The 23,013-nt window shown below is 43.0% G+C and overlaps 1 protein-coding gene across 1 annotated transcript in view; it reads left to right on the top strand.

Annotated features, from left to right (window-relative positions):
- Nucleotides 1–158: 158 nt before the first annotated feature.
- LOC141952853 (KAT8 regulatory NSL complex subunit 1-like) overlaps nucleotides 159–23,013 on the top strand; it is a 32,918-nt gene continuing 10,063 nt past the window's right edge. Inside the window, exons 1-6 of the mRNA XM_074890804.1 lie at nucleotides 159–553; nucleotides 9,758–9,899; nucleotides 12,252–12,434; nucleotides 14,168–14,298; nucleotides 20,645–20,837; nucleotides 22,452–22,617. Of these exons, the coding sequence (XP_074746905.1) occupies nucleotides 159–553; nucleotides 9,758–9,899; nucleotides 12,252–12,434; nucleotides 14,168–14,298; nucleotides 20,645–20,837; nucleotides 22,452–22,617 (1,210 nt within the window). The remainder of the gene's footprint in view (nucleotides 554–9,757; nucleotides 9,900–12,251; nucleotides 12,435–14,167; nucleotides 14,299–20,644; nucleotides 20,838–22,451; nucleotides 22,618–23,013) is intronic.

Raw genomic sequence — 23,013 nt, 5'->3', positions numbered from 1 at the left:
CCGGAACTGTTTACCCTTCCCGGTTGGTTGCAGCGCGAGCGCGTGCTCCGGCAGCCAATGGGCGGCCGGCATCGGTGTGCGCCTGCGCAGTGCTGAGGCGCGGCGCCGGCCCGCGCTCCCCCTGAGGGGCGGCGGCGTCTTCCCGCCCTCAGGCCGGCATGGCGGCGGCGGCAGCCATGGCCCCCGCTGTCCCCCGGCTCTGCCCGCTGCTCGCCAGGCGGGCGGCAGCCGCGCGGGGCCGCCAGGCCGCGCTGTGGAGCCGGGCGCGGCGCCTCCGCTGCCGGTTACGGGTGCTGCAGGCCCGGCAGGTGGAGCGGCACGTCCGGCATCAGCTGGCCGGGTTGGTGCGGTACCTGAGGCGGGTGGGTCCTCCTGGCGGCCTACCGCCCGCCCTGGGGCCCGACCTGCGGCTGCTGGCGGCCAGCGCTACCGCCCGCCTCCGCGCCATGCAGGGTGCCTGCGACTCCGACGCCACCGGTAGCAGCAGCGGCTCCGGCGAGGAGAGCGAGGCGGACGGCACCGGGCAGCGGCACCTGGCCGCGGCCTTCCCAGGGTGAGTACGGGGGTGACGCGGCCCTGCCCCGGAGAGGAGCCTCTTGGGTATTTCCTGGGGCGTTTGTAGAGTTGCTTAAGGGGTCTGGCCACTCAAACGTGCATTTTCGGGTTATTTGAGTCTAAATCATCGTTTTAATAGTACTTCTTCTGAATATTGGGTTTTTTTTTTTGTGGTAAAAGAGTGAGAAAACCTTTTTTTGCTGTCCCTGTTTATCATCTGACAGCTTCCCCCGAGCTTCGTTCCTTAAACCCGGGAGCGACCCCCGTGTCGTGGGGGAGGGACGGCTCTGGAGCCCCCCCGGGTGTGAATTTCGGTGCGCGGGGTCAAACGTGGTTGTAGTCTCGTATCTCGGGTTTCCTCCCCTGGAGGGGACGGTGCTTGGAGCCCCGTGGGGGGAGCCTGGGGGCGATGGTGTGGGGAAGCGGCGGGGAGAGCGGTAGTGTTGGTCCGAAGGCAGCAAAGGATGGGAGCTTTCATCTTGTGTTCATCTCTTCGGCTTCCTTGTGAACTTTTATGTGGTTTTTGTCTTGAAAACTTGTACATTAAGTATTCTTTACCATATGTACTTTAGTGGTGCTTTCTTTTCTGTGTTGGTTTTACATATATTAGGTCAGAAATATAAGGCGTTTATCTGCAACCCCTTCTGCAGCGTGTGCTACTTCATAGCCTAATGCTGTTGTATCCATCTTGGTTTAAGGATATGAGCAAGATCAGGTTTTTAAGAAGTGACTTTTTGTTAGGCTGCCTGATGTAAAGGGTGGGGGGAGAATAAAATTTGGCCCTGGTTTGGTAAATAAGAGTAGAATAAGACTGTTCTGTGGTCATGCAATAGAAAGGAGGTATCTGTATTGGTGCTAGTGTGGGGGACAAACAACATGAAGAAAAGCTTTTACCTTTACGAAGGTAAATGCTTTTCTAAAGCCCAGGGTCTGCACTGACAGTGGTCTTCTGTATTATTCCAAAACTAACTGAAAATGCTTTTGCAGTAGGAATGTTTGTGACGTGCACTAGGAAGCAGCATGTGTCAGCTTAGACGTGGCAGGGTTGCTGATCTCAGCGGTGGGCAAAGTGTCTGCATTTTGCAGTAAACATGCAGGACTTTCAAAAAGATCAGTTTTGTTCTCTGCGTGTGAAGCAGTAGTCTGAAAACTAGCGGTGCTGAGAACAGGGGTCTCTACTGTTTGTGGTTTTTTTTTTTTCAACTTTAAATCCAGAAGTAGTACTTGTGTGGTGCATTGAAGAATGCAGTTTGATAAGAGAAGCTGGTTAACAGCTAGCTGCTGGCAAAAGGGTTGGCCTGGCTCTGTGCCCCTGTTTGAGCACAGCCATCTCTGGCTCCCAGGTGGACTGGATCACAGCGTGAAACTGTCAGCTCTGTAGAAAAATTAGTTTTATTCTGTCATTTTGTGTCCCCTGAATCTGGTGTTTGTGGTTTTAGGTGTCTGCCAAGAGGGGCTCTTTGGGCAGTGGGGAGGAGAAGGCAGCAGGGCTACCTTGCTTGGCTACTGCTAGCTCTTGGGAAGGCTTAATCACTTCTTAGGAAAGACTCAAACCAGCAGTGGTTCTGTATGGTAGTTCTCAGCTAATAGCACAGATTGTAAAGCCAGGTGATGTTTTAATCCTGCCAGATATATCTGCTGTATGTATCGGATCCTCTAAGTAATGTCTGTACCTTGTAGGGTGTCAGCTGTGAAGTGGTCTGAGGTTTGCTGTTTTCTAAAGAGGGGAGAGAGCAGTTAGCCTTGGGCACATGGGAAGGTTTAGTTGTGTTATAGAGGATGTTAGTCTTTTTCTAACTGTTTTGTTGAAGTAATGTTCTCTCCACTCTGAGATGACCTATTCAGTGAAAACTGATAGTTGGAATGACTGTCTTGGGGAAGGGAAGGAGAGTAAAAAAAGCTGTCTCTTAAACTTACCTGTTCTGCCACTTCCTAGTGTAATTTATTCTTTGACCCTGGAGGTGCCCACCAAAGCTGCTCTATCCCTCCCCTCCTCAGATAAGGACAGGGAGAGATCACTCACCAATTACTGTCACGGGCAAAACAGACTCGACTTGGGGACGTTAGCTTAATTTATTACCAATCAAATCAGGATTTAGTTTTAATTCTCATTATCCTACTCTAAAACACCTTCCCCGCCATCCCTCCCTTTTTCCTGGGCTCAGCTTTGCTCCTGATTTCTCTATCTTCTCCCCACCAGTGGTACAGGGGGGCAGGGGATGGGGGCTGAGGTCAGTTCATTACCTGTTGTCTCTGCTGCTCCTTCCTCCTCAGGGGGACGACTCCTCACACTCTTCCCCTGCTCCAGTGTGGGCTCCCTCCCATGGGAAACAGTCCTTCATGAACTTCCCCAACATGAACCCTTCCCACGGGCTGCAGCTCTTCCCAGACTGCTCCAGCGTGGGTCCCTGCTGTGGGCTGCAGTCCTCCCAGCAACAGACTGCTCCAGCGTGGGCTGCCCTTGGAGCCCTGTCCTCCTTCGGGTGCAGCCCCCTGCTCCGGCGTGGGGTCCTCCAAGGGCTGCGAGAGGGCATCTGCTCCCCCCGTGACCTCCATGGGTGCAGGGCACAGCCTGCCCTCTCCCCACGGGCTGCAGGGGGGTCTCTACTCCAGCACCTGGAGCACCTCTTCCCCCTCCTTCTTCACTGACCTTGGTGCCTGCAGAGTTGTTTCTCTTACATATTCTCACTCTTCTTTCCGGCTGCAGCTGTACAGGTTTTTTTTCCCCCACCTTAAATACGTTATTCCAAAGGTGCTCCCACCATCTCTGATGGGCTCAGCCTTGGCCAGCGGCGGGTCCATCTTGGAGCTGCCTGGCGTCGGCTCTGTCAGACGTGGGGGAAGCTTCTGGCAGCTTCTCACAGAAGCCACCTCGATAGTCCTCCCACTACCAAAACCTCACCATGCAAACCCGATACAGTCAGTCCATGATGAATTAATGTTTTGTACGTTAATTGTCCTCGTTCCACTTCAGAAGCTGGAGTTGTTCAGATGGAAATGTGTGTAATTCCGTGCACTGTCTCTTCCCAGTAAACCATTGCATTCCTGCCTCCCTGGGCCCTTGGAGCTTTCCTGAGCATCAGCAAAGTGGAAGTGATCTGATTCTGCCACCCTTCGCATTCGGAGAGCAACCACGAAAAATGTAACAAAGCGGCAGCCCTTGGACATTGCGTTATTAGCTAAATTCTATAAAACAACTCAAGAATGAGATTTGAAGTGGAAAAAAGGTTATTGATAGTAGATCATTCTTGCTTAAGGGTTGAACATGCGCCCGTACATCGGTCTCTTTCTCATGTCAGATTACCTGGCAAAATCAGTGTTTGGAAATTGCACTCTTTTTTTCCAACTAATCTGTATTAAATGGTTATTTTCTCATTTTGATCACTACTGTTAATACTGTAGTAACTCTCCCAATGTTGTGGAAAGCTAGATGTGGATAACTACACCTGGAAATTTCTTACCTTGTAGTAATGTACCTAAACTAATGGCAAAAGCATGTGAATTTTCTCTTCTGGCTAGAAATAACCATTGTAATCTTCTGATCTTGACCTCCCTACCACAAGGCGATATTCAGATCCTAGAATGGTTTGTGTTGGGAGGGACCTCTAAGGGCTATCTAGTCCAACCCCCCTGCCATGAGCAGGGCCATCTTCACCTGGATCAGGTTGCTCAGAGCCCTGTCCAACCTGGCCTTGAATGTTTCTAGGGAGGGGGCATCTACCACCTCTCTGGGCAACTGTGCCAGTGTCTCACCACACTCACTGTAAAAAACTTCTTCCTTCTATCTAGTCTGAGTCTGAGACCTTCAGTCTATGAATCTGTAAGGAGCAGATTGATACCTGTCAAGAACTTGTTGTAGACAATGATTTAAAGTGAAGATAGGGAAATTCAGGTGTTTTAGGTGAAAGCATTTAGCAGATTTGAAAGAATTTATCTGAATAAGCCTTAGAGAATCTTTTTCCTTGAAAGAAGACTACATATGCTTATGCCTAATATAACAGTGGTTTAGTGCATTAAAATCTGGGAATGCCTTATTGTTTCTGTTTGGTTTTTTTCTGTGACATTCCTGGGGCAGTATCTGTCTGCTGCTGTGTTCCCATCATCTCATGACTGAAGTTTGTTGAGCAGATGAGATCGGTCTGGCATGCTCAGAAGAGGTATCTTCTGCTTATGTTCCCTGAGGCCAGTGATCCCACTTGGTGTCATCAGGGTGTGAGGATTGCGCTAGCCTCAAGCATAAGGACATGCAGAAACCTCCGAGGGAAAAATGTCACCGAAGAAGAAAAAGTACTAATTTTCTCTTTGAATGGTGGTCTCCCAGGTTGAGCGCTCTTCTGGGCTGTGAGATGCAGAGCTTTCCACACCCTTGTTTAATCACAAGAAGTATGACCCATATGCTTATCTCATTTCTTTTAGCACTGTTTTAGTAATCTGAATATGGCCTGTTTGGGTTTTTATATACATACACAAAACCTGCCTTAAAAAAAACCCTAAACCCAACAGCCTCACACATGCAGTTGAACGATGGAGTTGAACAGTTAGTTCTTATGTAACCTGAGGCTTACGTATTTCCTTCCATTTAATCTTGAAACCAGTATTTTTAATTTACTAGATCTAGTGAGCTTGAGTCATTGTCAGGAGGAAGAGGGAAAGCTTCCTGGGAAACTACAAGCAAGAAAAACGCCTTCTGCAAACAGAAGTCTGATATTCAGGCTCAAGAAGTCAATTGTAATTGCTGCATCCTTGTCATCAGCCTCGGTCATCAAAATATCTAGAGAGGAGGTAGTAAGTTCCTTCAGACATTGTTTTAGCTTGTTGTCTTTATTCAGAAGGCTACTGTCTGCAGATGTTTTCATACCTTCCTAGTGGCAACAGACACATTTGAGAAAGAAACTGTCTGATATTGATTGCTGTTGTCATGCTGTCAGTAAGCACATAGTCTTTTCAGTGTTAGGAAAAAAATGGCTGGGGGAGAACTGAAAGTAAGAGTCCCTGTGGATAAGAGGTTTCAAAAGGGAGAAGGAAGGACTCTTCTTGCTTTGTGCATTGCCAGAGAAATTGTTGGAGCTAATTCAGAGCATGGTGACCTGCCGTGCCTGGTCAGGTGAATGTCAGTACCCTGTGGTCTGTCCTGGGGGAGGCTTTAGAGGTATCTGTCTATACAAGATTTTTATGAGTTTCCTTAAAAATTGAAGTTGATTTTAGACTTTTTTTTAGACTTTTTGACTGGAAAAGGGGTTCTCCTGCATGCTGTTAAATAGCAGTTCTGTAGTGTGTCGCTTACCTTGTATGTCAGTTTAATCAAATTCAATTTCCGTGTGACTGACTTCAATACCTGTGTGTTTGCTACTCTTTCTCTAGGGAAAGAAAGAAAAACCTGTTTGACAGTTACCCAAGCTTTAATTGATTTAGTACTAAAGTATAGCAATTATTATCAAGGCAGTGGGAAGCTGTGATATGTCAAAGACACTAATGTGCTTGTTTGTGACAATTGCATAATGGCAGCAGTAAATGTAATACAAATGTAGCTAATTATCCATAGGAATACTCACACAGGTTGTCTTGAATTTTTTCAGAATGCTTGCTATCTGATCTAATTTGTTTTATGACTTTCCCCAAGAGCAGTTTGGTACTAATAATTTGCTATTGCTACAGACAGACTCCTTTTCATATTACAGGCATTTTCTTCATTTTCTGTACAACTGGAATCTGAAAAGCACTGATGGTGCAGAAATCTGGATTTTAAAACTCTAATTGCATCATACTATTTTTGTTTGGATATTCTGGGGACTTGCCTGGATTTGAGAGATTCAGTAAGGTGCATCTAAAGAATTAATTTCTATACTGAATTTGTTGCAGTTAACTCTTCTAGAGCAATTGGGAATAATTAAACCATACTGTAAAGATGTGAATGGAAGAAGCAAGTAAAGCTAGTATGCCATTCTCTTCAGGAAGAAAAATTAAAGACTGCAAGCCAAGCAGGCAACCTGGTATGAGTTGTACATTTGCCTCCCTTGTTCTTCCTCTGTGTTGAAGTGTGGTCAGCTGACATGTGAAAGGTTCTTTACCCAGACCTAAATAATCAAGACTTACACGGCTGTGGACTACTGCAGTTGATTATGACAGGGGCTTATATCCCACTAAATACTGGTACGTTTATGAATTCTTAGGCTAAAGTAGCAATTCTGAGGAAGCCTTCAGTTTGCCTCTTGTCTTTCTATGGCTCTGTGTTACCAGCTGTTGTGGTGGTCTCTCAGGCACAACAACTTCCAAGACACTAATATCTTCCCTTGGTCCTCCCTGTTATTGTCTATAACTTGGTTTAATCAGAGTGGAGTTGGAAGGAGTTCCACTGGTGCTCCAATTTCAAATGAAATTGTATCCTGAAAACTCTTTCCTATTGTTTAATTTCTTTTTAGACATCTTCAGCTCAAAATTACTTTTAAACTCTTTTTCACTGTCCACTTTTGAACAGTGCTTGTTTTTATCTAATAGAGTAGGCCTGTGCACCTTAATTTCTGATTGTTGCATTGTCACATTTGAAGACCGAGAGAGAACAGGTTGGATGCTTCAGTGTTTTCAGGCATTTGAAACAACGTGTTCTTGCTGTAGTGTGTTTGGAGAAGGAAAAAAAAAATTCTGATCATTGGAAGAGGAAGATGGTGGTATTCAAAAAATAAATAAAAGGAAATGTCTGCAATAAAACGGATTTCAGGCTGGAAGGTAAACAATACTTTGAGGAGACATTATTTGGCCTGACAAAGTCTTTGCATCAGTAAAAGTTGTTTTCAGGAGCATGTATCAGCTAAACTTCCTGTGGCAAAACCTCTTTACAGAGTGTTTGGTCAGCCAGATTGTGGCTTGGTTTCCCTTTGGCATGAACTTGTCAGTCAGAAGTCTCTTGTTCACTGATGTGCTAACTGGACTCTTTGAAGTTGCTTTGAAGCTGCGTTGGTAGCTTGGGGCCCCTTCTGATTTTTCTCTCTCTGCTCGCATATTGATTCCCGGTTGTTTCTAGAAGCTTTAATTTAAAGACAATCCAAAATTTTTCTTTGAGATGCCTGATTTTTTCATCTAGTCGGTGCTCTGTTCGTAGATTTGATATATTGCTTTAAATATTTTTTTGATGTGTTTCTTTATTAAAATGAGAGTTCTTAAACTGTAGCCACATCTTATCCTATGCAGATACGGCAGACTCCCCATACTGATGAAAAAGAGCCTCTTAGCATTTCCCCAAGGTGGTTTTATCCTTAATTGTTCTCTGGTCTTTGTTCTTTAGCCGTTATGCTGCTGATGTGAAGTAGGTCACACGCTTCCTGAAGAGAGCTAAAAAAACCCACCATGGGGTTGGCAATAGAGGTTTGAGTTGAATTACATCAGACTGTGAAGTGAGTGCTCTTGAGTTAAGAACAGAAAATTAAACTTGAAAGTTATTCTTTATCCCTATTCTTTTGCAGTCAGATTCCTGCCTCTGCTAGATGATTTTTGAAGTTATTGCAAACTATTGGTGATAGCAAAAGCATACACTGGAGCTTCCACAAATTCCGTTTGTGAAGTGGAGTTTGCATTAGCCATTGTTTCCAACTCTCAAGTGATTGAAGTACTGCTGTGTAGCTGTATTTTGCTTACATTATGAGGATTATTTGAATGTGTGCTGCTTTCAATCTCCATAAATTCAGATCAAATGCTAAGTGTGTTTAGTAGTTGCGAGCTACAAAATCTTTCTTAGACTACTTACTTAGAATAACAAAATTCTGAGAGAGTCTTTAAGCCCTGAGGTTGTTTTAGGATTGTGAATTTATTTATGGGTGTAGGTATTGAAAGAGAACTTTCATTTCATAAGAATAACCTTGTTGTAGGATCTCCTGCAGCCTACAAAGGTGTGTGTTGCCCTGTATTATGTGACTGCAGTGCCAGCTCTCCCCGCACAGTGCTGCCACCGAGAACTGCCCAGAGCCGTAGGTCACAGAATTCAGGGCTGTGTATTAAAACTCCCCATTGTGGATCAAAAATGTACTTGCATCAGGTATTTTCCTCTGTGGAAGAGCTCTTGTCAATAAACTCCACCTATGTGCTTCAGTTAGAAGTGATATAGTAGTCTGTGGGGCTGTTTAGTAAGCAGTATAACTGAAACAGTAGCGCTAAAATTATGAAAAAATGTTGTTATGCAAGGTGACCTTTCTGCTTCACCAAAAGAAATTCAAGCTGCTTACTAGGTGTGGGACCTTATCTGCCTCTTTCTTTTTTTCCTATAGGTATAATGCATGTGCCAGTGGGTGCCACAGGCTGCTGTTTGTGCTGGGCACAACAGCTTCTTAAAGTGCCATAATTTGGATTGTCACTGCTTGTCTGTCTGTAGCTTAAAGGTTCTGACTGTCAGGCAGGGATGCTGTGTGGCAGGCCAGTAAGGTCCCTGATGCTGCAACACAGCTCATTGGCTGGTGAGCCTGCTAGAACTCACAGTGCAGTCCCTGAAACCTTCATTCAAACAGTAACTTCCAGTGAAGACACTACTTTTAATTTTAGTATCAATAAAGTATTATCCATGTGGGTGTGTTTTAATATTGGTGTTGGACATGGCACTGGTGTGATAGTCTTCTATTACAGCAACAGACATTCAAGCAATAGACTAAAAATCTTGCAGCTGAGACGGTGAAGCGCTGGGGTACCTTCCTGAAGGGCACATGTGGGATTTTTGTCGGTAGAGGTTACACAAACAGCTATGAGGAGTGTCGCAAATACAGGTCTGTCCTGCTCTGTGGTCAGCAGCACAAGCTAGGACTTTGTCCCTTCAGGCAGTTGTTCTTGTCATTTTTTTTACCCCCTGAAATTGCAGAGGAGAGAAGTAATTTCTGTGCTTATTTAGAAATATCTGGACTTCTGCACTGGTTTGTGATAGTCAAAACAATGATACCTGCTCCTTTTTAATATATTTTGTTGCACAGTTGAAGGATGGTATTGACCACTCTATCTTGGGGATAGGAGTTGTAAGTTAAGTCTAGGTGTTGGTAGAATTTGTGGGTGGAAAACTCATTTGTCCCCCACCAACTCTTAATCACTTAATAGAGAATATGTCCCCCCATATATCCCTCGCAAACTCTTAATCACTTAATAGAGAAATTGTTCTTGAATTTCTGTCAAACTGTTTTTTGTAGCGTTGAAACTGTTAAATGATAAGCACAAGCAAACTGTTGCTTTTCAGACGTCGCCATGCAGAGTGTCAGTGGGCGATGGAGAGAGCAGCCATTATCTGCCGTTGGACGTGGTTGCAGGCTCAAATCTCCGATTTGGAATATCGAATAAGACAGCAGACAGATATATACAAGCGACTTCGAGCTGCCAAGGTAATTTTAGCTTTCTGTTTTATGGCTCAGGAGGTTCTCTGGAAGCTATTCACGGGCTGTTTCTTTAGCAGAATGGTATTTTCTCTGTAGAAATAAAGGTGAGGGCAAAAAAGCTTTAGAGCTTTTGAGTTAGTCCCGTACCAGTAAGAGCTGTTACCTTTATTTTTTGAGAGCTGTGATTTCTATCTACTTCACAAAAATTATAGTAAGAGCTTGCTGAGGGAGGAGGGGCTTAATTTCATCTTTTTGTGCAGGCAGAGCAGTTCATTAGTGGAATGGGGCTCCACAGTGGTGTAAGCCACCAAGTTGGTCCTTGCAAGGGTTGATTTCTAAACGGGCATAGTGCCAGGGAACCAGCAGAGTACTGTTATGTTTCAAGCCTTGATGCCTGCTGGAAGGTGTCACTGTTTAAAGCACATGGATCTTTAAATCTCAGAACACTGTGTACACAAGTTTTAGGCTTTTGTTCTAGGCCATGACCTTTTAATGTTTCACTTCAATATCTGAGAAGCATTATGGTAGAAGATAGATAGGATGAATACTCATTTCTTGACTACAATATTTATTTCTGTGTGACTAGGTTTCCTGTGGGAAAAAAGCTTTCTGTCTTCAAAACCTGCAAAATGTGTTTTGGGGGTTCCCCTTTTAAGAGTCTCTCAGTCCACTGCAAAACTCTCTGGAAACACTTGAGTCAATCCTGTCAGGGTGCTTCTGAACTTCTGAAATCACTCTCACGTTCTGATTTGAAGTTAGTTGAGTCTGGATTTCAGTGTAAACTGCAAAGCTCATTTCCCTAGAGTTTGGGGTAAAAAAAAAAGCAGGATGTGAAGGTTTTTACTTGGTTTGAGTGTTTTCCTTCCTCATGCCTTCCAACCCTGGAAGGAAAAGGGTTTTAAGTATTGTCCTTACTGCATATGTGTGTGTTTTCTCTGGATAAATGCACTTTCCTTTTGCATCAGCTTTTGTAAATCAAATATGTTGGATGATTTTTGATAAATTTAAAACTTACAATTCCACTGGGGCATGTGTCCCTGACAAAGATAAAGAGCGGTGCCCATATAGCTTTACTCCTTTGTACACTTTTGTAGGTGCTCCTGCAAGATCTGAGGTGAGAAAAGCCTTAATTTATTGGTGTTCTTGGTTAGGATTGCCAATGAGAGGGTCAGTCAGACCTGCTTTGAGGGGAGTCTTAGGCTAGATGACTTCCAGGTTTACCTTCTGATCTAAATTGGTCTTTGATTCTACTCTAATGCTATGGAAAATAATGACTCCTAACGGCCCTAGACTTTGATAACATTATTCTCTATTGCAGCACAAGAAGATGAGGGAGAATACTAACTTTTCAGATGCTTTGGATCTTTAAGTAACTGGAATTTGTCTTAGCCATATTTTTTAACGAAATTAGCTAATGATTGTCTTTAATTCACTGTAAAGCAGTTACTGTTTTCAAGAAATTATGATGTTTATACAGACATGAATGCAAATGTGTGAAATAAGTTAATTTTTCTGCGTAATGTTTTTTTTCCATTCACAAGTATGTGTGTAATTATAGCACAGGTGCTAGAAAGTGTAGACTACACAGTGAATAACACTAAATTTCCCTGTAAGGGATGCTAACTTTCCAGCTACTTCCTACCGATCTCTTGTACTAAAGAGATATTTTGCTGATGTGAGAAACTAGTAAGCCGCTGTTGAGCACAGGGAAGATAATCAAGAGAAACAGGTTGGTGTGTAGGGCGTTGTGTGTGTTGCAAGGCACGCGCTGGTACGGATGAAGAGGGTGTGTGTGACGGGAGCAGAACAAACTGAACGGCAGAGTGGCCAGCTCTCCTTGCCCATTATAAAAACGGAAATGAAATAGGGAGGATGGTAGTCTTAATCATGGCAATCATCACCTTTTGAGCAGTACGCATTAATTACTGCCATGTTATTCTGAATAGTCTATGTTCTCTAGTCACAGACACCAATGTCTGCTGGTCCATGACCAATGATACGGAGCAAGTAATGTCCTGCAGGCACTGTTGTGTCTTGATTTCCTTTTTGCTGATCTCAGTTATGCCTCCTTGTAGCTGTGAGCAGAGCTGGAGCACCTTGAAACCAGCACGTTAATTATAAGCCATGGCTGTGGACAGCTCTTCTAGGAAAAACAAACAGCACTGATGTTGACCTAGTAAAGTTTCCTCCTTAAACTGCTTCTCCTAGGTTAGAGAGCACACTTACAATTCTGTGGCAACTTCATTAATTCAAAATGTTACTCCTAAGTTGTTTATTTTTCTTTTAGCATATACTTAAGAAATATTTGTTGTGTTGTGACTTCCGTGAGTGGAATTTGGTGTTGCTTTTTATCCCCAGGGCCCAGTAGTCCTTGGTGGTGACCGTCAGCCTGGAAACCTAATGAAGAAGCAGGACCAGTTGGGTTCTGTGTCACTGGTGACCTCCAGAAAGAACAGGTGGCTCTCGCCTTCATCTTCTATCCCAAGGTGCCCTGCAGGAGATGCTGTGCCTTCCCGTTTCCTGTGTAATATGCAGAAACAGGTCAGTCATCAAGAAACACGTAATTTTGCAGTGATAGAAGTGAAGAAAGAAACTTCTATTAAAGCAAGTCTTAAATCAGCAGCAGTTTATAAATCGCGTCAAATAATTTGGTCTTAATATGCTATTTTAACATTTCTTTAGAACTCATTCTTGCTGTTTTTTTCTGATCTATTAATGCATTAGCTGATATCAGTCTACTATACTTTGTATTTGACACAACTGAACTTGCTTCAATTTATGCTATAAAAAAGCTCTTGTACTTTTGTGTATTCTTAGTCCTCCAAAATTAAACAAAGGAAAACAAAACCACAAAACAAAAAAACCACCTCAGAAATCTATTGTGAATGTTAATTTACTGTGCAAGGTCTGTGAACAGTGATTGAGTTTGCAGTCATGAAAAAATCCTGAAAACCAGTATTTGGGATCACTTCAATTTCTGATCTTAAACTGTTGCTAGAGTCTTGGTGTTGATGGCACTTCTGACCCGCAGTGTTTGTGTATGATGGTTTTAAAGACCTTTTTAAAGGATCGTCCTTATCTAAGTGCTGTGCAGAACCTGGTGTTTCTGGGTGGTGGTGGGTGGCTTCTGGTCACCAGACCAAGGGACTTAACAGGTACTTTTAGCCTTAACTTCTGTGAAGGGTCAACTCTCACAAGCTGCAGCTGTAGAGCAGGGGAAATACTTGTGTTTCAGAGGACACAAAAAAAATTAAGACTCCTTTTCTTGAAAGCTTGCTTTAACTTTTTCTATTGCAAATTTTGAGGGAAGATACTCCGATATGTGTAAGGGTAAGCTGCAGAATCTGAACACTGTGTAACTCAACTCTGGTGGGAACAAAGGTGACTGATTGTGCTTGATAGATTCAAGATGAACGTGGGATGATTCACTGGTTATTTTCATTGTATGATAACTATCTACTAAAAAAAAAGTATAGTCAGTAATTGCATTCAGATTTGAAATATTCTGTGGCAAAATTACATTGTTCAAAAAGGGAATAAACAAGTTAATGGAAGCTCTGCCAACTGAACGCTGTGTTCTGGATACAGTCTGTGACTCAGTAAACCCCTGTATTAATTATTCGACAAGAAGATGTTTCCTTCAAGGGAGGAAGCTGGGACATTGATAGTGCAGTATGAGGAAAGCTGTACTCCTGTTGCTGTCTTACCTTTGGGGGCTTTGTTGTTTAATGCTAGTGTAGATATACACATGCAGTGAACTGCAGGTATCGGGGCTTAATGGTGTGGAAATCAAAAGTGTAGTGACACTTCAGAATCGTGTCAAATGAGTGTGTGTTTAACATCAAATGTTCTTAAATAACACTAGTATTTCGTTAACACTTCAGAAATATTCTATGAAACTAGTACAGCATTTAGTACAGTATAAGCTTTTTGTCTAGTGGAAAAGGCAGAATAGCTCAAAAATTGGGCCATCTTGCCCTGAAAATAGTCTCCAGCTTAAGAGAACTAAGCTCTGTTTTGTTACTGATTTTGTGATGCGAACGAATGCATTTAAAATAGGACTTTGGGTTGATTTGGAGGTTGTTGCATGAAATACAATTGATTAAATGGCACGTGATTGATGATGTTGGGCCTACTTAAGTTCAATATTAGAATTGCAAAGTGTTCCTTAGATTACTCTTTTGTTTTGTTTTCTCTATCCCCTCATCCTTCTTCAGATTCATTGCCACATTAAGCTTTACTGAGTTTGAGATTCCATTTTTTTTCTCTTGCAGAGCTCTCATCTTACACAGTCTTTAGGAAACCCTGTGTGTCAAAGGCCTTCCTGCACACCCATCAGTGGGTCTCTAGCACCCCTCAGAGCCTGTACCACATCACCTCGCCAAGTCAACGGAGTGTTTAACTGGTTAGTTCTCCTCATAGGTTGATCAAAGTAATTTCATATTTAAGGCATTGGTGATAATAGCTAAGAAAGGGATCTCTAGCTAAAAGATTTCTGTATGTACAGTTCAGTTGTAAAAATTTGAAATAGGTGTGCATGTCTGTTGGGATTCCAGAGGGGAATTTCTTGCAAGAAGTAATATAAAATTACCAGTTGTGATTTATTGTGTAAAAGAACAACAACCAAAACCGCAAAACTGCCAAATGTATAGATGATGATGTCTGTCTTGTAGGCAGCCTGTTGGAAGATAGTACCTGCTTTTTATGAACAGGTGACCAAACTGTACCTTGCCTCTCTAGGTTAAGGTTGAATGCTATACAGCATCCTGGTGACCTGATTTTTATTTCTTTAACAAGTGGATTTCTGAGCTTTTTCAGTCTCTTTCCTTGCACAGAATGTAGAACATATTTTTCTACTTATTAATTTTAAGTATATAGAGAAGTAAATCTTGCCTGTCTTGTTGGTGAAGAGATACCTTAGCCTTTTAAGTCTTCATATTTTTATGGACGGGGAGAGGGGTGGTGATTACTACATAAACTGGGAGCTTTCCTTCTTCATGCAGTGTTTAACTAGCATTCGGTTTGGTTTAATAACTGGGGACATACGTCCTGTGCAAGCAGTCAGTGGGCTTCAAGAAGCTTGGTAGCAAGAGGCAAACTTTAGTCTGTAAATTTCTGAATAAGCTTTTCATGCCATGGAGTACTGGATATATCAGTTAAGAGAGGCTCTCTAGAAAATACAACCGTGAAATGCGCTGATTGTCCCGATGATTTACTATGCTGTTCTTCCAACTGATCCATTTTCATGTATAGCTTTGTGATACCTCCTTGGGTTGTAGGCTGTTCTCTTTCAGAAGTCTTTAATCTGATTTCCTTCCCTTCTATTTCACTCCTCTGAAGATTTCTCCAGCTATTCTCACCTTATTCTTGGGACAGGGGAGAGGGAAGAATTAGTGCTGCTTCAAAAAAAGCCAAAAAACTCACTTCACACTGTATCCAATCCTGTGTAAATCGGATAACATGTGATAGGGAGGGAGGGCTATAAACCCAATAGAGACAACACCATGGTGAAACTTGCACTGAAGTCTCACAGTGAAAATGTTCCTTCCCCCACCAGATCAGTGCTGCTTTCTCAGTTCTTTCTCGTAAGCAGATGGCTGCAACTAGGTTGCCTTTCAGGCCTTCATCCCTTACAAAGAAGGGGCTCAAATGAAATTTCCTCTTCCCTTGTCAACTTAGTCTAGAGAAAAAACTTTCAGTTTCCAGTCCTGGATGCCTGTAGACTTTAGGGGATCTGTGAAAGACATATGAGCAAGTTTAGTTTAAGGAGGCATAAATGCCCAAGATGACAGGTTGGCACTTCAAATTAAATTGAGTAAAATTTGGGGCACTTACCGCTTTTATTTCTTGAGGATTTTTCCTTACATTTTCTGTAAAGTCGTCACCATCATTCCATTTTCTGTGAAGCTACTGAGAAGGCAGGAACCAGTCTGCATTTTGCTGCATGGTAGAAAGATTTGTTGAAGCTGCTTAATACTGGGACTGCCTAAGCTAAGTGTGGTTTGAGCTGAAGGTGCTGGGAGAAACTCCTGAGAGCACTAGGGTACGTGTTGTATGTACTTGCCCAATTCTTACACTCATTTTCTAGACATCCCCTCAGGGCCCCTGCATTTTATTTCCTGCAGAGCCACCTGCCTGCTGTTCTTAATGTAGGCAGATCCTCCTGGCTGCATCTTGCCACTGCCATCGTGGTGGGTGAAGAACAAACAGTTCGAGCACAGATGGAGCCAGTCCTGTTCAAAGCAAAGCCTTGCTTTGCCCAGGCCGTGCTGGCACAGCAGGGAGCTGCTTTCACTTCCTGGCGTGCAGAGACACCTTGGCATTTGGTGGCCTGGACTCACCTGCTTGTGACAGGACATGTCTGGCAATGTGAAGCATCTGCATCTGGGCTGCTGCACCCTTCTTCCTCAGCGCCATCTCAGTGGCAGGCTGCTGATGCTAGGTGGAACGGCTTCCGAGATCTCCTGGTCACCACCAAGCCTCCTCTGCACCCCTTTCTCCTTGCCCATTTTCAGCCCAGCTGCCCCACAGGATACTGAGCGAGATGGACCTTTGGTCTGAACCAGCATGATGGTTCTTGCAAATCAGCACCTTCTTCTGAGGTACCTGATGCTCTTATAATCATTTGATTGAGCTTTAGTCTTGGGGAGTTGAAATTGGACAAATCACAACATGCAGAGGCTTCAGGCTGATGCATTGCCTAATGAAATAAAACATCTTGTGGTTTGGTTTTTTTTTTTAGAGGAGAGTTTGTTTTCTTTCGTAGATGACTTCAGTAAAGGTTTTTCCAGTAGAACTAGCTTGCATTTTAACAGTGGTAGTTTCAGCCCGGAATTGATTGGACTGCAGTAGAATGAGGCACCAAAGTATAGATTATTCAAAGCAGACACTTAGTTCTGTGTTTCTGCTACAGTGATTGATAAATTAATGAATTCTTAGCAGATTAGTCCTGAGCTTGAAGCAGTAACATTGCTAATCTTCTGAAGGTAGGTACTTTAGTAGTCGTGCTTTTATTGTCAGCTAATTCTGCAGATAATAAACCCCACTTTCTCTTGACTTACATTGTAGAAATCCAGAGGATTCTGAAAGTATTACACCAAGTTATAAATGTCTAAATCTGTTTAAATGGCTATTTTAATCCATAGTTACTTGCAGTGTCATGTAGTGGGTCTCTGTCATACTTGAGGAGTTAAGTCATCTTAAACCCAGCTGAAATACTACTTTCTGCTTCTGTATTCCATGAAATATGTTATACTTGCTGCCTCTGCAGTGAATCTTCTTAATTGCAAGTAAGGCATTGTGTATTTTATTATACATCAGTTACCAATTTTGATAAAACTGAATTGGTAGTGCATGCTTCTGCCTGTGAAAAACCAAAAGGCTGAGGAGTTGGGATGGCATGGGTACCAGGGAGTCGCTATTCTTTACATAATGTGGGCTCTGGCCAGGCCTCCAGTGTCGGGCTCTGAGGAACAGCTAATTCCCTGAAAGGTCTGAAGAGGAAGAAGTAGAGGAAGCTTGAAGCTGCCCCCCTGGGAGGAGCACCTCCATATTCCCTTATCAGGAGTGCAGACCTGCTCGTAGGGCAGGCTGTTGTGAACAGTTTTATTAGGATGAATAGGAATCTCTACACTGCCCTGCTGGAGCTGGTGAAGTTCTGATTCTGTGGAGAGTGATGGCTGACTGCTGTGCTGCAAACAGCCACTGCTTTGCTGGCAATGTTCGAACCAATCGCCACCGCAGTGTGAAAGCAGGAGCCAGAGACCAGCAGGATAATTGCCAGGACCCTTCTGTTTTACCGTAGTACTTGGACCTGTCATCTTCTGCAATGCAACATGAGCCTTGCTTTTTTGTTTAGGTTTGGTTGTGTTAATTCAAACTCGTTACTGTGCATCACTGTAACCTGTTTTTGCAAATATGGCATTACACGTTGCTTTCATTAACATCTTAAGCACAGTCTCTTCAGGTTGACTTGAAGGATTACAAGTTTCATAAGGTGAAAAGACTGTGCTTAAGATATTAAAAAAATGGCTCTCTTGTTTTCTTCTGGTGCCTAAATGCTTTTAAGACTTTTTTCAGTGCTCTTTACTTTTCTGTAGAATTGGCTGGGTGCTTGCGTCGGGAGGCAGTTCCCTAATAGGCAGACTTTGGGAAAATCATTGAGAACTCTTTCTGCATCCAGCTCACATCCCGAGATAAGTACCCAAACTGGAATTATTCAGATACTAGGAATTCATTTGGACCTTGTCAGGGAAGAGACCCCGAGTGTTTTTGAGTGTATACACAGAATCAGGATTTCCATTTTGGAACTTGTAAAAATAAGTTCCAGTGGATAGTTCCTGTGCTGTGTAGTATGATCTGTCTTTCAGCACTCCTAAATGAGTAGCTATATGTAACGTGATCCCAAAATTTAAATATTTTGTCTCTTCAGATCTTTTTTGGTTAAATCATCCTCTGCTTGTGTTGGAAGCACTGTCTGAGATAGCTTGTTTGTCTTGTTTCTGTTAATCTAGTAATGGCTTTTGAAGGTTCTGCCTCTCTTGGAAGGAAAGCTGTATCCTGTGTAGACTTGAAAGCATGGATTTTTACAAGCTGTGCCATGTATTTTTAAAGTTTCTTAATACAGAGCTTTATTCAGCAGTCGGAAGAGAGTAAGAGCCTAGAATTCCTCTGTGTGTAACTTTGATACGTTGAACTTCCTGTTAAACACAAAAGCTAATAGAAATTTCTCAAACTTTCTTATTCCCAAGAGCTCCTTGGAGGGTATTGAGACTATTAGAATGCGCTTGAAGAGTACAAGTTCTGGGACCCCTTGAACGCAAGTTTAAAAGTGCTCTCTGACACTCTTACACCCCTGAGTCATCTGTGATAAACTGAAAATATATCTTCGATTTTCCCAGTTTGGTTATCCCTCACTTTTATAGGATCGTTGGGTACACTCCTAACTAAAACTTCACGGTGGAAATCTAAGGCTATTTTGTGAGAATAAGGAGACGTATTGAGAAACTGCAAGTAAAATTACTGTATAACTTTTTCTGTGCTATTCAGGTGTGGAATGCTATACAATAAAAATAGCGTTAGAAGTTAATTGTCTTTGTGTGACAAATAACAATAGGGCAGATGCAAACACATGAGTGAGTACAGGTTTTTGGTGGAGATGAACCCAGAAACTGTGGTTCTGGCCACGGATCTTCTCCTTTCCTTGTTGTTCCACTTCCCTGGAGTGAGAGTGGCAGTGAGCTGTAGAGCGGTGGCCTGGTTTCAGAGGCCGAGACCAATCCTCCTGGCTGTTACAACATCTTGCTCAGGTCGCTGTTCAGGTGGGATGGCCTGTGTACATCCAACTGCAGTGAGTTCTTTCTGGTTTGGCCAGTGACATCTCATCACAGCAACCCTCTCCTCCTCATCCTGCTACCAGAGCTACCTACTGTGGAAGTTACTGTGGTTTGGAATTGTTCGGGTCCAAAACACCAATTTTGCTGCAAACCTGTGTTTCCTGTGTAGGGCAGCAGGAGGCATGAGGCCACTGGGAAAGAATAGTCTCGTATAGATCGGCCGTAGACTTCAGAGGTTCATCATACCCTGTTATATAGAGTAGTTTGGTTTTACTTACAGAACATCGGTGCTATATATTTCTGTGGAACACTTTCTCACTTGCGTTTTGCCTCTTACTGTTGTCCGTAAAATGTTATCATCTTCCTGGTTTGTGTGGTTAAGAAGAGGTGACCGGGGAAATTTGGGTCTCTAAGCACATCTTTTCGTACAGATGTGTTTCCTCATGTTTATAGCTGAATAGGATTTGGCTTATAAACTGAAAACAAATGGACAACAGTATAGAATGATCTAACTTGAATGTAAATCAGCAGCTCTTCATTTTGTGAAGAGTGGCAGGGGTGGGGAGGCTTGGGTTTCTTCTTGTTCTAAGGACTTGTCACCAACAAGTACCTCAGGTCGATGTCTGCTGACGTTGCTGATTTCTGCCTGGCCATCCTACGGTTTGGCATGGAGTTGGAATATCCAGCTAGAACCTTTCTGGTTCGCATGACAAAAATAGAGATTTTAAACTTCTAATTTTAGGAGAACGTTTGCCATGCAAACCAAGGAAAAAAAAAAATCATGCTTGACTGGGACCAACAAAAATAACAGATAAATTAAGTTTTTTAAATGATAATACGAACGTGTGACCAGTTACAAAAAGATCTTTCACAAAAGCACTGTTTTACAGATGGTTCCAGAAGAAGAATATCCTGCAAGGCCATAAACTTGTATCTGTTTATTGAAATACAACATCAGATTTTACCATAACCCCATGGTGAACAGAGAAATAGAAAGAATGTTTGCCAACGTTTTTAGGTTTAATGGCTGTCTTTATGGGAAGTAAATGTCTTTGTTATTATCAGATGATAATTAACAGATGATAATTGAGCTGCTGGCTGAAGTTTTGTTGGAGAAAGAACATATGTTATTAGTGGCTACCACATCTGCATTGGCTTTAAGACTTTCTGCCCTTTACTGATGAAAATATAGCCGTTAAGACCCTTCAGTGTCCATTTCTGTTGCGAATGAAATATTCAGAAGTCTGCATACCACTTGAGAGAGAATGCAGCAAAGACTGAAAACGTGGCGAGAACAAAATTCGTAAGCACTAGCTGCTGACCCTTAAGGGGTCTTCGGGTGTCGCAGCCACAATCATAAATACAGAATTACAACTTACTATCTTGCTCTGAGAGTTGTTTTTCATTTGGTTGCAGTTTGCGTACTGGCTCCTCCAGCAGCAGTTCTCTGATCAGCACGAACGTGGGGAGATTTGGCAAACAAAACCCATTTAACAGCCTTGTTGCTGTGTCGGACGATACCTGCATGGCTGCTAGAATCCGCCCGGTTTGCAAATACAAGAAGCGCAAGCTTGTCCGAGCTACCTGGGTGTCTCACTTCAGCAGGAAAGTAAGTGAAAGTTTTGCTGTGTCGTTACTAAACTATGTTTTTATTTAGAATGTGTGGGTTTATTTTTAGGAAAATCTGTTGTAATGTCGGACTCTGGTTCTATACAGTGTTTTCTGAGCACTTCTCTAAAATTTTAGACGAAATTCCTAGATATGTCAAAAGTCCCAAGTTCTCTATTTAACTGTGGTTTAGAAACTGATTCTAAATTCCTAAAAATCAGGCAGCTGGTTTTTTTTGAGTAACGATGACCAGAGCGTACCTCAGCCTTTAGTGTGGGCAGCAACATTCTGCCACTTACTTTTTGGAGTTGATTACCTTGGAATTGTCCAGGGAAAAATAAACCACCCCAAACCACAACACACAACCCACCAGCCACCCAAAAATACACCCCACCACCCCGAAATACTTAACCTTGGTTAAAACTTGGCAAACTGGTGTGTGATTGAGTGTAACTAGGTTGTGGGTGTTTGAAGGCTGAGCGACCACGCCTGATGACATGAGCACTCCTTGGACACCTAGCTGTGAGCTACCTGATGATTAAAGATGTTTAATATATTAATTCTGATGAAGAACATGTGTGGTAACATCCATCAGCTGACAAGCGGCAGTTTGTTACGCTGCTTGTACCTTCTTTGCCTGTTTGTAGCCTCTTCCTCACATGTTGATTTACAAGTAACAGGTATTTAAAAAGCTGCAGATTCAAGACAAAAAGATGAAAAGTTGTGTTACTTTTCCCACTCTGATCTTTTGTTTCGCCAGAGTGCAAAGCCAGCATGATTTAATTCAGTCTGCTTAGGCTATAGGTAAAGCATTACTAATGCTCCCTCTTCTGGTTTGACTGATACTGCGGAACCTGAAACATTGATGAGGAAGGAACGTCGGGTGTGTCTTAGCCACAGCGTGGGGAAAAATGGTGGAACAAAGACATCAGGGCTGTTGTGGTTGCAGCTTATGCTCCAGACAGGCAAGTGAGGAAAAGTGGAAAATAAGACAGTATTGGTCAGAATGATGGACACTGCTGGTGGTGGATTGTTCACCGAACAGGAGTTTTCATCAAGTTTTTTGGAAGCATCAGAGCTACAAAAAGTCTTTGAGGAAGATGAGGAAGAACAGGATAGGAAAAGGCACAGAGGTGTTTGAAGTTTTAAAAAGGAAGTGATAAAGTGTTATGGCTTCACTGGAGTCGCAGGGGAGCAGCTCTGTTGGCTTGGAAATATTAGTAAAGAATCGCACAACATGTGTCCCGTAATACACTGAAGTATTTTGATGAGGTGGTTCATCCATGGTCAGGAGGAGAAGCAGCCTGTGGTAGTACTCTTGCACGCTCTTTTAACACTGACCCTGGCTCTTGATTTGATTTTTCACCCTGCAAATCTGCTTGGTTATGGTTTGGGGTTTTGGGATGAGTTGTTTTTCCCCAGTTCATGCTGGGGAAGGATGATACCAGAGATGCTTTTCAGTCTTTCAAAACTTGCCTGGCTTTGCTTTTTTCAGTGAACGGAAACTAGTATACCTATAGAAAGCGGACTGGAGATAGTGGATCTGAACTTCAATTTTACTTACATCTGAAGCACATTTCCATTTTTAAATGTTTGATCTCCTTTCTTCTGCTAGCCGCTGAAACCTCTCACGGTGAAGTGCAGCTGTGAATGGCCCAACTCTTGCATCCTGTGCAGCTGCAAAGCCTCTGTCCAGACAATAGACCCCGACACCATGTCCCTAGAAGAGCGCATAGCCCTCCTGGACTCTGGCTTCCACCCCATTCTCTCTTTATCTCATGGTGAGTAGATCCCACGTTGTTATAACATGAAAGAGGGTCCCTTACTGGGCCACTGCCCTCTTTGCTCTTCCTCCTCATGTGCAAGGAGGTTAACAATGCGCTGACGGAGTTGTAAGTGTGTTTCTAGAGGAGAACGAAAAATGTCCAGTGATCTTCTGCATAGTAACCAGACACACATCTTCAGTCCAAGGGTGCAGACGTGGAGATTCTGAGCCTAGGAAACCACGTTGCCTCTTGGCCTGCCTCTGTGGCAGTTGCCACCTCTAGTTTAAGCTTAGATCACTTCTTTAGGATCAGCTCTATGTCTTCTGCAAGGAACATTCTAATTCTGGAAGCTTGTAGAAGAACTATTGTAAGTTCCTTTTAAACCCCTGCCCTGGAGAATGACTTGAAAGA

This window comes from Strix uralensis, chromosome 1, assembly GCF_047716275.1.
Source record: "Strix uralensis isolate ZFMK-TIS-50842 chromosome 1, bStrUra1, whole genome shotgun sequence".
NCBI classification, from domain to species: Eukaryota; Metazoa; Chordata; class Aves; order Strigiformes; family Strigidae; genus Strix; species Strix uralensis.
This window is presented reverse-complemented; position numbering and strand designations above follow the sequence as displayed.